The 13,401-nt window shown below is 46.7% G+C and overlaps 2 protein-coding genes across 2 annotated transcripts; one reads left to right on the top strand and one right to left on the bottom strand.

Annotated features, from left to right (window-relative positions):
• Positions 1-7,980: 7,980 nt before the first annotated feature.
• On the top strand, positions 7,981-9,959 carry Pdw03_5969 (Developmental regulator FlbA; the record flags this gene model as incomplete). Its single annotated transcript, XM_014682966.1, has 2 exons — positions 7,981-8,424; positions 8,484-9,959. 2 exons carry the CDS (start codon positions 7,981-7,983, stop codon positions 9,957-9,959), a joined length of 1,920 nt encoding a protein of 639 aa, XP_014538452.1.
• Positions 9,960-11,313: 1,354 nt separating this feature from the next.
• Positions 11,314-12,794, bottom strand: Pdw03_5970 (Pol II transcription elongation factor subunit Cdc73, putative; the record flags this gene model as incomplete). Its single annotated transcript, XM_014682967.1, has 2 exons — positions 11,314-12,051; positions 12,108-12,794. The coding sequence occupies 2 exons, from the start codon at positions 12,792-12,794 to the stop codon at positions 11,314-11,316; spliced, it is 1,425 nt and encodes a 474-aa protein (XP_014538453.1).
• Positions 12,795-13,401: the final 607 nt, after the last annotated feature.

A 13,401-nucleotide genomic window follows, 5' to 3' on the forward strand; every position in this document is an offset into this window, starting at 1 on the left:
TCTGCTATCATTCTCACTGCCTCCTCTCCTGATCGCTAAGACTTTACCTCTGGCTCCAGTTATTCATATCTCTAGACCTTCAAGATGTTTAGAGAGTGTGGGACTTTGTTTGCCAAGTCGACTTACAGAAATACCAATACAGGTGGGTAGGTTTGTCATGACCAATTTTTCAAAAGATGATGTTGACTTCATCAATACCATTTTGACTGAAAAACTCTCTCCAGTCAACCGTCCAACGAGAAGATACGTTGAATAACAAGATTCGAGCTGTGAAAAAGCTTGCAAGCGTCGATGATAATCACGTACAACTTGATGACTCGAAGAAGAGTTGAAGGAACTCAAATAGTCACGTCGCCATCGAGTGCAGGCTCTCTACGAAAGGAGTGTGAGCTTCGTGTGGGATCGTTGAGAAGGGGCTACATGTCAGTGACGAGCATTCCAGCTTTGATTTTTCCAGGAAGAACTAGTTGAAGATTGTATTGGCAGAGGAAGTTGCTGTAGCCGGGACTGTGGATGCTGTGCGAGACGTCAACTATCCGCCAAAAATGGGTAAGGTATTGGGCATTGCACCGTTGAATGTATATGTTTGTATACACGAGGGTTCGATTTCATAGTAGAGGAAAAGAGGTAAATTGACACGCGACTCGCCCAGAAGCTTCAGTCTGAAAATTCTGCCTGTCTTTGAAAATGCGTGCTTTTCAAAATCTCTAAGAAACCTGACACCATGCACAAGTAGCAGGGCCTAGTTTTGGTAATGATCGCCCGACATTAGGTTGCTCCACGTGTTAATTTCACTTGATAATTAGTTGATTCAGTTGTCTTACTTTCTTTGTGACTTGCGATATTTGTGTCTACAACGTACGAGCACTGAGCGAGCGTGAGAGAAAAAAAATTAATCATAGATTAATGTTTTTTTTTAAAGGAAAGAAAAATGCTCAAGGTTACTTCCGGTGAATACATTACTCCGTACTGAAAGATAATAAAAAGAGGTTTTGCAATAAATTAGCTAGCCGGATCTCACGGGCTAACCGGGTACGACGGTAGCTGCATATGTAAGTCGGCTATTCTCTCTATCCGATGTTTTGCCGATCTGCCACGTGGACGTGAAGGTCCTTTTGTTCCCGTGTGGCTCTTCTGCCGTGTCTACCGTGAAGGTGGAGTTGCCTGCCCAGTGGGTATACTTTGTACGAAGTACACCGTATGGTAACCACCTATCCGAAGTTTGTCCTTCACTCTTGTTTTGCGGCCTTATTCTTACGTACATCGTGGATCAGATGTAAGTGGATCCAATATGAGACTCTTGCCCAAGTTGTATGAACCCGTTCCAAGTTTGACATACACAAAAACAATAGCCGGCAACTTATGTGGCCTTGTCATGTAACTTTTGATGGTCTTTGAAACTGTCCTTTTAGATGCTTATTTCTTAGACATCAGTTTGTCGGCTTTTACAGCTAGGTGCTTACAACTATACACAACATAGTAGAAAAAGGCGGGAAAAGTGAAACATGTACAGACGACTACTATATATAAACAGGCCCCATATGTCTTCTCGTTAACATTTACCTAATTGGCTTGGTCAAGATTTTAAGTAATCCCTAGTGTGGACATGGCCGAAAATTGGCAATTGACATATGCCAAGCCTTAGTCTCCCCGAAATCAGGAGGAATTTCAGGAACAGGAGAAAAACAACAAAGAATCAACACCAGAAACAACAACTTCCACGATACTGCCCCTTAATCAACAGAAAAGAGGAGTAATAGGCGAAACAGGCACCAACCTAGGTGTATAGTGGACCGCTGAACCATGGAACTACGCAAAAATGAAGGATTCTTGGCGTCTTCCAGAATCCTTCTAGAAGGCTTCTAGCGTTTCAAGGGATTTTGCCACACCGGAGTTCGCCGTGAAACCCCGTTTAACCGGGACTACTCCACATCTCATTCAGGGCATTTCTTACGACAAAAAGTCTGGTTCAATAATTCATGAAAACTATGCAAAGTCTATGACGTGCTTCACTACCATAATCTATCCTACACTATCTGTTTTCAGCAAGTGGGGTCGACCACGAACGGGTGCAGTTACGTCGTATTTTACATACATATATGACGTGATAAGCTCTGACATACAAACACAATACACACGGCAAATAAACGGCCTGTAGGGATTTCGGATGCGTAATGTACACAATTCAACAGCCCCCAGTTGTGTCATATTAAAGATCATCTCTTACCCACTCCGAATAAGCCCGTAGATCAGAATCTGAATAATTGCGCAAGTGCGAAAAGACCTACTCGGACTTTGTCACAAATGAATACATGGTCGGAGTGTCTGAGAACAACTGAGATTTTGGAGTCTAGCGAGTCAAAGGTACAAGATGAAAGCCACAAAGCTGACAACGTTTTCAAGAGATAACTGTCAGCGCGGCAACTCCTAACCGAGCGCCCAGAGAAATGGACGTCTATTTCCCCAAAAGCACAACCGAATAGGCAATTTACCCGATAAGGCTCTGATCACAAAGTGCTGCGTGCACGGGATTCCACTAGTGTGTTCGCTAGTCTTGCAAAGAGAGTTCCTGTGACTCAACTACACTCCCTGTCATGATTGTCGTCCCGGCAAGATTGAACATGTGGCTGGATTACAAAATACGGAAGAACGCTGCGCAAACCACATGGTCCCAATACAGGGTCACACCCTATCCTCATAGGTAGGCACCTTTCTTACTGTAATCTTTACCTAGGGGATAATCAGATCTATGCTCGAGGCCTCGAAAGTATCGACCTCTCTCCAGAATCCCACGTGGCAACCTCAGCTATACTTCCCCCACATGCGTAGCTTCCGGCAACTTAGTTCCCTACGATGTGATACGTGATCTCGGGATTTTCTTGACTCGTCTAAATATGGACCGTTGATAGCGGTTTAGAAGTAAAACTCGATCCTCAAATTTAGGACTGAGAGATATATTGTGATCTGGAACACCTGAATGTCTTTTGGTACAGGATGCGCGCAGCAAAGGTGAAGACCGAGATTCATCTAGGCCTTTCTCTACCCCGGCCTGGCCTAAATCTAAATGTGCACTTCACCCAGCAATCACCCCCAAGGCCAGGGTACCAGGCGTTTAGAGTTTAGCATGGCTGGCCCGTCCAGACAGCATCAAAGCACACGAAGTAGTTCGAATCCCAATCGCGCAAGCCAGAATCCTAGAAAAGCAAACTGGTTCCCGGATGTTGTTTCCCTAAATTCCGTAGTGATCTGCGTGCAACCATGGCACTTCGGAGTATGCACGAAGTGCACCTGCTACACGCAGGGACCCTCGAATAGGCAAGGAGGTGAAATATGCCTATGAAAATAAGTTTTCTGCAGGTTTACAGGATCAGAATAGTTCTATCTTTTTCGGCAAGGTATGTCCCAGAGCTAACTGATGTGCATAGGCTTTCCCTTGGTGCAGATCAATACCAGGGCTGTCCCTTGGTGTGAATGAAGGATGTCCTAGGGTTAGGACCTTGGCAGCTGAATTATTTTCGATGGTTTGGTTCTTTGGGTTATTTTAAGTTTTCACGAATCGTGTCAAAATGTGTATCTGGTGCAATCTACATTGCATATATGTTGTATATCACATGCATCTGGGGAGTAACCATTACCCCTGAATAGTTCAACCCTGCAGAAATCTCTTCACTCGTGGCCACCAGGGATGATGACAGCTGGAGAAATACAATATCATGTGACATAAATTACCTGTATGAGATAAGACGTCGGTACTTAATACACACCTCGCTGCTTCGATCACTCGAGTCTCATTTGGCTCAGCTATATCTCTCTTGCCGTTGAATGTCTGACCGCAACTTTAGACTCTGAACAGGAAAACCTCCGTGAGCCAATCTGTTAGCGGGCCTCAATATTGGATAACTTCAATCCACTTCAACATGCTAGGCGGAATAAACCGACAGGGTTAGTTTCCACTATCCTCCCTTCGAGCTTAGCGTCTCGCAATAATGAATTTGATGTGCAGAACTAATGGTATTGAAAGTACGGAGTAACCTATGTACGAATACGAAGTACGGAGTAGTAATCACGCCAAGCTGACCAACACCCATCGGAATTGGCCGCGGAAAACGAATTCTCACCGGACAACAAATTTCAAAAATCAAGTATTTCTTATGTAGCATTGCCAAGCAAAAGGTATTTGCACGTAAAATACTAGAACCGCAATTTTCTCAACTCTCAGAATAGCTTAACCAGAAAATTATTAATATCCGATGAATGTTAGTTGTCATCGACCTACAGCTGAGATAAGTTTGAAAAATGTCAAGTAGAGGTACGAAGTACAAAGATCGCCTTTAAAAAGCACTGTACAGAGAATGTCCAGTTTTGTACCCCGTGTGTAAAGTTAAATTCCTCTTTCATTTTAAACATGCTTAATAATTGTGATTGATACTGAATTGATACTTTATCTACACTCTTTACAACTTCTTGCATTCCCTTTAACTAAACCAAGGGTTGAGAAAATCGAGTTTACGATTATCTTTCCTGCAAGTACTTTTTGCATGGCATTGCCAGATGAAATATACTTGATTGGGTAATTCGTGATCCGGTGAGAATTAATCTGCTAGGGCACACCAATTCCAGTAGGTGTTGGTTGGTGGGCTTGGCACAAAGTACAAAGGTGTCAAACTATTCGCTAACCCACCACTTGAATTGTTCACTTTGTTTGATCAGGACTACTTGAAACCAGACTAAACCCCGTCACCCTCAATCTAGAGCCGCAGGTTGTTTGTGCCACATCGGCATTGCTCGCACAGGGCTGAGCCGAAATGTTGCGGCCGGAAACTCTCTTTTTGGCCCCCAATTTCACCACCTTAAGATGTGTTGGGGCGAAAACTGTTGGATTATCTCCCCTGCTTCAATCTCCACGTGGCACCGTTCGATCGTGTCATTGTGATCGATCCTGCTTGATAGATCTCGACGGTTTGTGGATTTGACGTGTCGCTTTTTCGAAAGTTCTTATCGCCTTCCAAGATTCTGTCCTGTGATGTAGAATGTTTATTAAATTTTTTTTTTCGATCTGCGCTATCCAATATAACTTCCGTTGGCTAATCTTGTCGTGCGGGGGAGCTAATCTCGTATCATATGGTATGCGCTCAATGTGTATCTTTGCTCAATCCGTCTTTCTAGCTAGGTCTGAGCGGTCTAGTCTAAACCTTTTTGTTCAAAAGATAGCTCCTGCGCAGAATTTCACTTGTTTAGGCAAGGCTGCCGGGCACCTGGCGGGTGAAACTCGCACTGACTTCTTGCTTTCTTTCGCGTGACCTGTTCCAGGAGCTTTTGGTTGGTCGGGCCTGTTTCTCGGTGAGCACTGTTTCTCAAAGGGGGTTTGCTGACGTGTCTGATAGCTCAATCAAGACAGGGTATTGAATGGCTTTTTTGAAACTCCCAATTGAGAGCTTGGCGCCCATCAGTGAAATCCTGGGGGCCATGTTGTGCCATCGTGTTGGGGCGTTGACTCAACATGAACCAAGTGTTTGATGAGGCTCTCAAATTGACCGTTAGCATTACCTCGCCGAAGTTGGTCTCCGACCGCGGAGAAGGTGAGATTGCCAGGCCCTGCATCACTGCCTGCGCATTGATCACCTCGTATTTTAAGAGCTCAGAAAGTGACGATCATGATCCCCAGAGCTTGGCGGGTATGCGACACTAGGGCGTCTCTCCGGGTTGACTTTGATTGTTTCGTCATCGGTAAAACCCCGTGTTTATCGCAAACCCTGAACGGGGAGGAAGCTGAAACACGGTCTCCAGGAACCAAGATACACGAACCAGAAACCATTGAAAAGTACTCCGTAGTGAAATCCACGGTTATAGTTATGGAATTTATTAGCGAAAGCTCGCCATCGCGACCCGTAACTTAGACACTCAGGGGAAAGATTCGCGAGGCTGCGCCTCCCTCTAAGCGCAAAACAGTAAAAGGGGATTCGGCGGTCAGACGCTAAACATCTCTCTCCACGTGTGCCCACGTGGGACCACATGGGTTATGCACACGAAACGAAAAGAAGGCGCTTGGAATCGCCATAGAAGCCTGGAGATTGGGAATTTTGCTTTTTGTTTTTTTTTTTCTTGACCGCCTTGCTATATTTTCAGGTTGCACGCAAGGTCCTCAAAAGGGAAATACCCCTCCCCCCACTATGACGGTTTAACCTTGCATACACTGTTTTCAGGTAAGGATGACGGATTATTCGTCAACTATCGTGTTGTCCCCTCCTTTTTGGCGCCGTATAAGATAGTGTAGTTTCAGAATCAAAGCCTATATGCGACACGCCAAGTTAGGATTAGCGATGAGACGAAACTCGCAATGTTCGGCACATTATGCGAAACAGGGAAAAAGGGTGAAAGCGTCCCAAGGTTTCTAGTTGTATCCACCATTGGACGATCGGACTAGGAGTGGGGGGCTTGATCCGATGGCACCATGTGATGCCTCGTGTGTGAGGATGTTTCTGATTCTCTGGAGACACTGTAAATAGGTAACTTATGCCTACTCTTCGGCAATATTCCGGACCCGTTTGTACAGTTTAGATAACAACGTCCCCAATCTATTTTCCTTACCACATGTGAGGTGGCTTGGAGTGGGCCAATATTTAGATATAAACGCAAAAAAAGCCCCGTCAGGTTTCTCCAGGGTTTGCCACTCAATAAGGTTAACAGGACTTCCATGGTATTTATAATATTATCAACATCATGTCATGAATAGCAATATAACCTTTGATTTCGGGAAGTGTAAGGATTCCCACGTGGGCTCAAGCTTTACAACATGACCTGTTTTGCTGGCATACAGCTTACGCATCACAAATAGTGATATGGCGTAGATTTCATGGAAGCCTAGAGTAAATCAGGTATGTTGTGTCTGATTTCCATCGATAGTAACACTGAAGATTTAGATCTGGGTTCATCCGTTAATACTCCGAAGCTCCAGAGATTCTCTCATCAGAGAACTAGTCCCAAGTCAGTAAGGTAGTAGTGACTCAAGACAGGGGGAATTCAAGAACATTGAAACGGGTTAGGTATGCAACATTCAGATGTTTCAATGTTGAATGTTCAGGTTACAGGTATTACCGGTACGACCGTATCACGATCGACCTTGAAGACCTTCGGCATTGAAATCATTGGAAAAGACTACCCATATCTTTCAACTAGCCCAGAGTATTTTCTCTAGTCAGCTCTATAGGTGAATTTGGAATCATCCCAAACTTTGCGAATTGACTATCTGTGAACTATAGAATCCAAGATCACATATCCCAGCCACTTGGTTAAGGTATATTTCAATAGTCCCCTTGCATTCAATTCCAACCTAAAGAATGTATCTATTGAATCAAAAACTGGTTGAATATACCATGTAATATTCATGTGTGGTTTTATACACCTGTAATACCAGACCCCAGAACCCACCGATCTTCATGGCCCACGTTGTTTGGTTGCAGCAGGCCAAACTCTTTCGGGACTCACGCGTGGGCTGTGGATCATAGGCTGACAGGCCGAATGGTGCTTCTATTCTTTTTTTTATCCCAATTTTCCTTTCCTTTTTTTTTTATTCCTATTATCTTTCCCATTTTTTTCTCTTTTCTTTTTCCTCTTTCTATTTTATTAAATCAATTTCTTTTTCTTCCAATCCATAATCCACTTACCTCCCCCCCCCTCTTCAGACCCATCTTTATTCTACTCCTCCTTTTCGTTTTCATTGAATTTGATTTTTTTAAAAAAAACGGAAAATTATAAGAGGAAATTGTCATAGTGTATAATTTCCTTGCTCTTCCTCCTTCTTACCCTTTTTCCCATTTTTGCATTTTAAGAGCAAGTCCACTCTTAAAAAAAATTTCCTTTTTTTTTTCTTTTTTTAATTTTTTTTGGTTTAAAAAATTCCCATGTTTTTTTCCGGTATCAGGTGTTTGGCATAACCCACTTTTCTCCCTCTGGTTCAACCCGAAGACTCAAAACCATTCAATGCCAACCCAAACCGGGAGCCACACCCGAGAAGATTCTCTCCCTTCAGTTCCTGATTCTGATTTTGGCGGTACATTCTCCCGCAATCGTCGCTCTTTCGCTGCCTTAGCCCAGATAACTTCAAACGCTTTTGCAAGTTTGTCTGGAAGTACAATACGTTCCTCGTCTTCATACGGTAGCCTGTCGAGATCGCATAAGCTCCCTTCAATCCCTGCGACCCCACTAATCGACAGCGACGCCTACGTGCAATTGAAGGGAACTTCGCGCCCTTCTTCTCCGTCCTTGGGCGACAATCCTTCCAATTCGCTACCAAATCGTCGTTTGACTGCTGAGCGTCTTCCTACACCCCCCAACGAAACTCGTCCTTCCCCGCCCGCATCCAAAATGCATCAGACGTCGTCAAGGTTATTGCGCATGACGGAGGATGAGCGACCGTTCACCAAGGTAGGTTGACAACATGACCGAGAAAGGAAATATTGGAACGATTGGGCTGATATGCGCAGGATTTCATGGACCTGTTCTCCACATTGATGGTCAGCTTGAAGTTGGATTCGCACCGCGTTCGTTTCACAAGATATGACCACACATTCACCTCAGAAGAGGCCATCAACAACTTAGGCTCGCTCAAGTTCTCTCAGTCCAACCGCATGCCTGACCCAAAGGACCCTTCCCGTATTGTAACGACAACAACGACCACCACTTTCTCCATGGCTAAGGAAATGGCCCGATCCGTCTGCCAGAGATTCGTAGATGCGCGATTCATTGAGTCGGTCGATACCAAAGCCCTATTTATCTTCCCCCTCAAGGGCGCTCTCTTCCAGCTCACCCCGAAGGGTATCAATATCCTACAGCGTTTCTGCCAGCGTAACGGCATTACCGCTCGTCACGTGATGGATGTGCTTGAGTCCCCACGCAACACAATGCAGTTGGTGATCCTAGAGCGTGACACGGATACCGACACGCTGTCCCATGATCGCGCGACGATCGAGGTTATCTTCCGCCGCTTTGCTGGTCAGGATGGCCCGAACATTAAGAGCAGCATTTCAACCTCGGATTCCGACTCGCTGAGTGATTACACCAATGGCCTTGTTGGTGTGAAGGTGGCCCGGGAGCGCAAGCTCTTGGATGGAAAGGTTTATAGCAACACATTCACCGGAAAGGCAGCGGTGGACTGGCTGATGGATTGTTCAACTACTATTGAGCACCGGGAGACCTGCTTGATTTCTGAGCTGTTCTTGAAGTACGGGCTGATGACGATGATCCAAGACGATAAGCAGTACCCCGATGTCGGGACTAACGCTCATTTCCAAGCTTCCAAGCATGCTATCTACGGGATTACTGAGCGTGGACAGCGTGTATGTGGATGGATTGCACGTGAGAAGACCCGCGAGGTTGCGACAACATACGACAGTCGTGGTATGCCACGCGACTCGAATAATGCCCGATTGACGCACATTCTTCAGGATCCTGCTCTGCGTCTGCTTTTCCGTGAATTCCTTCGCTACTCGCTGTGTGAGGAGAACTTGTCCTTCTACCTTGATGTCTCGGAGTTCACCACCAACTATCACAAGGCCGAGAAGATAGGCACATTTAATAAGGCTGACTCGGTGCGGGAAACCCTGGCGGCAGCATATGGATTGTACAATGCGTTTTTGGCTCCCGGCTCACCTTGCGAGCTGAACATCGACCACGCGCTCCGCAACAGCCTCGCCAGCCGCATGACCAAGGCCGTGGGAGACGACGACTCCATGTTCAAGAGTCTCCAAGAAGTGGTGCAGCTGTTCGAGCTTGCTCAAACGTCCGTGTTCAAGTTGATGTCAAGTGACTCTGTCCCCAAGTTCCTGCGCGACCCCAAATACTCCGTTGTTTTACAAGAACACGATGTAGACATCATGGGAGGCTCACGTTCATACTCGCCCACACACGCCGTTCCGCCACCACTCCCAGAACGCAGCATGAGCCGTTCTGCCCGTGCCTGACAACCACCGCCCACAAGCATTGAAATAGTCCGCAACCCATTCGAAGACGATTCGTATCACTGCGATTCCGACTCCGACTCATCATGAGACCCTTCTTCGGTGCACTACTGCCCGAAGCATTCAACACATGCGGTCTGGGAATCAGCATTCGAACGCCATCCCCAAGGCAGAGATCGAGTCTAACCACACTGCAACCCCCCGCACTCATGCTTGTGGCCACCATATGGAAACCCCCTCCTCTTCTACAACGGGTGGGGGGACATGTGAAATGTCCGGTCGACCTTGACACCCGATTTCATCAATCTTGTCACGATCGTTTCTGACAACGAAGTTTTTTTTACTCCGCATGCAGCCCAGCCACAGTCTCTTGACGAATGTGTCTGGCTGCCACCTCCATTTTTCTTTTTTTTAATCCACTCGTCACGAGATTCTCCCACTCCGAACGAAAGACGTTATGATCGATGGCTCATGTTATAGAGAAGGCCGGAACTGGAAAATATTTGTAATATTTGGATGGCATTGTTTTTGTGTTTTTTCTCCGTTCATTTATACTCCCTTACTCTGCGCATTTCCATCCATTTCCCCTCCCTGGGGCAGTGTTGAATGCGGGAGATTTCAGAAGAATCAGAAAAAAAGCAAAAAACAAAACTTTGAGATCATGAAAGATTGGAGAGGCTGTTTCTATTCCCTACGAGCATCAGACCCGGCGTTACTGGCGTGTGCATTTTTTTTTAAAATCCCTGTTTCCTACTCTCTGTTCTCTTCATACAATTCATCATCTTTTTCTGCATATGTTTTTGTTGACATCGTTTCCTTTCAGCATATCATACTCTTCTTCCGTTTCTTTCCTCGATTTCTATTTCCTACGAGTCTTTTCTCTCAAGTTCTCTGCATCGTTCTACCCGGGCACAGCGAGTGAGTTCTGGTCTGCTTGTGTATGTCACATTATTCTTTAATTGGATATTGCAATGAACATGATCACATATTCTCATTATCTATCAAGTAGATGGCCAAAGATCTCCCTGCAAAGTATGTGTAGATGCTGTGTTTTGGTTGAAGATGGGACCGTGTTGCCCTAATCTTTCAGTGTCTTTACAATGTACTGTGAACTAAATCGAATAGAAGCCCCAATTGAATTCCAGATTGGACTTCAAGTGGATTTTCGACGTAGAGCAAATCTACATACACAGAACATGATAGGAACAAAAAGAAAGGATAAAGAAAACCACAACGCCTAGAACTGCGCCTTGAATGCCATGGGTCATCGGATTCTTGGAAAATTGAGGGTATTGAGAGAACAAGATGACAGGAAATTGAGAAAAGAAACCGAGACCACAAAGATAGATAAAAAAGTCTACTTAGTTCCCCATCCACGAAGTCTCATTCCCTCCTCAATGGCAGTCCAAATACCCTCAACAACCTCCCGATCCCGCCACCGCCCACCACCGTGAACACCATTCTTTTCATCCCACCGCTCAACGGCATAGGTCTCAACACCACGACCCCAGCCCTTAACCTGGGAAGGCACGTCCTCACCCCGCCAGCCGACATACACACCGGCAGCATGCTTGAACAGCTCCGGCGGCGAAGACCACTTATAAGACTTGAACTGCCAGGTCTGGCCGGTAGTAAAGACAGCGACGAGTCGGTTCCAGTACTCGGGTTTGAAATTGGTTGTGCCGTCGACGACGATGAACTTGGTTGGACGCGTGGGCTTTCCGCCGGCGCGAGAGCTTGCACTTGCGCTGGGGTTTGAGGCGGCGCCGTTCAGACGGAGAGGTCGCTCGAGCTTCACGAGGTTGGCGTCGGTGGCCCTGGAGAGTGTTGGGTGGTCCGGGGGTACGAAGATTCCTTCTTCGAGGAAAGATTTCACGTTCGACATGCGAATGAGGGAGGAAGCGGAGGGAGAGATTAGGATGATTGGGTCCGGGCGGGAGTGGGAGGAGCTTGATTTGCGCGAGGATGGCATAGAGAGGCCGGCTGATGGTGCCGGGATTGTGCCCTTGCTGCCTGGTTTGGCGCCTAGTTGGCCCGGCCGACTGCGATTGCGGTCGAGGAATAATTCGGCGCTCTTGCGGACGTGGGAGAAGTCCTGGGAGTCGGATTAGCTTACAATGGTTCGTCGCACCTTGTCTAGAGCAAACTCACCGTCGGCTTGATTCCCCGCAGAACGGTGTTGCGGTCACCGATTTTGCGCTCCCCATTGTAAATCTCCTGTAGTCGAGGGTCAATCTGCTTTTGTGGGCGGCCAAGTTGGGTCCCAGGCTGAGCTGCTCCTGCAGCTCCACTGGGGACGGAGGTGACGCCGCCAACTGCACCCGCAGCGATTCCGGCAGCATTGTCGGCCTGCGCAATACCTGCAGCTGTGGCGGCGGCCTCTGCAGCGGCAGCAGCACCCTCCAGGGGTTTGATGTGTTCGCTGTCGTCGGAGGCACCCTCTAGCCAGGTGAAAAGGTCAAGGCGCTCGAGGAAGATCAGAATCTGGACACTTTCCTCCTTCTCACCCTCTTTCGTCTGCTGCTTGAGCGCTTCGTTAAATTCCTGCGCCTTGGCGATGTACTCGGGAATAGCGACATCTTTGTTCTGCCAGGCGAAAAGGATACTGCGCAGGTCAACAGGAGATTTGGTAGATGCTGAGATAAATCGTGTCAGGGTTGACAAGGCGATTGTTTGAGGAGCTGGTTGGGAGAAGTAGAGATGTGTGGCTTTAGCCAGGTCGTCTGTGGCAGGTTGGTCGGAGAGCTCGGACGAGGTCGTTGGCGTTGGGAGGTTGCCGGAGGCAATTGCACGTCGCAGTGACAGAAGAGGATCTTGGAGTGCGGCCTCGGATGCCATTGTTGTAGGTAGGGCAGTGGCCCTTGGTTGCAGCAGGTATATGTAAGAAAGTTGTCAGGGTTGGGATTGAAGAACGCGCATTTGGAGTCGAAGCTCCGCAGACCGCACGTGACGCGGTATTCCAATCCATACCAAGTCTGACAATCTGCTTCTTCGAAGAAAAAAAAAAAAGGTTGAAAAATGATTCCATAAAGAGAGAGCTGCTATTTGATTCTATTCTGCTCTCTCTTTGTTACTCCTTCCTAAATTATGCCTTAACCATCACTGCCTATTCTCTGCTCACACTTCACGGCTGTCCACACCGCAGTTCAGGGCTGATATCCCGCCACATCCAGCTCCATGCACTAAAAACACCGTGATCCCAGTAAAACAACAAGCGTTGAAGACTGGCTTTTTGAATCAGTATTGCCGCTCAGACCACTCGGATCTTCCCCTCAAAGACCCTGTCTAGAGCAGCATTGTGCTCAGTGGTCCACTTGTAACATTTCCAATCCCTCGTCCACTAACTGGCAAGAAGTCCAAAGACAAGTCCAGTTTCCAGGGAAGATCATCAGTTACGCTTGATCTGAGTAATAATTTCCTGGACCACTTTTTCTCCAATTGTAAT

This window comes from Penicillium digitatum, chromosome 6 (genome assembly GCF_016767815.1).
Source record: "Penicillium digitatum chromosome 6, complete sequence".
NCBI lineage: Eukaryota > Fungi > Ascomycota > Eurotiomycetes > Eurotiales > Aspergillaceae > Penicillium > Penicillium digitatum.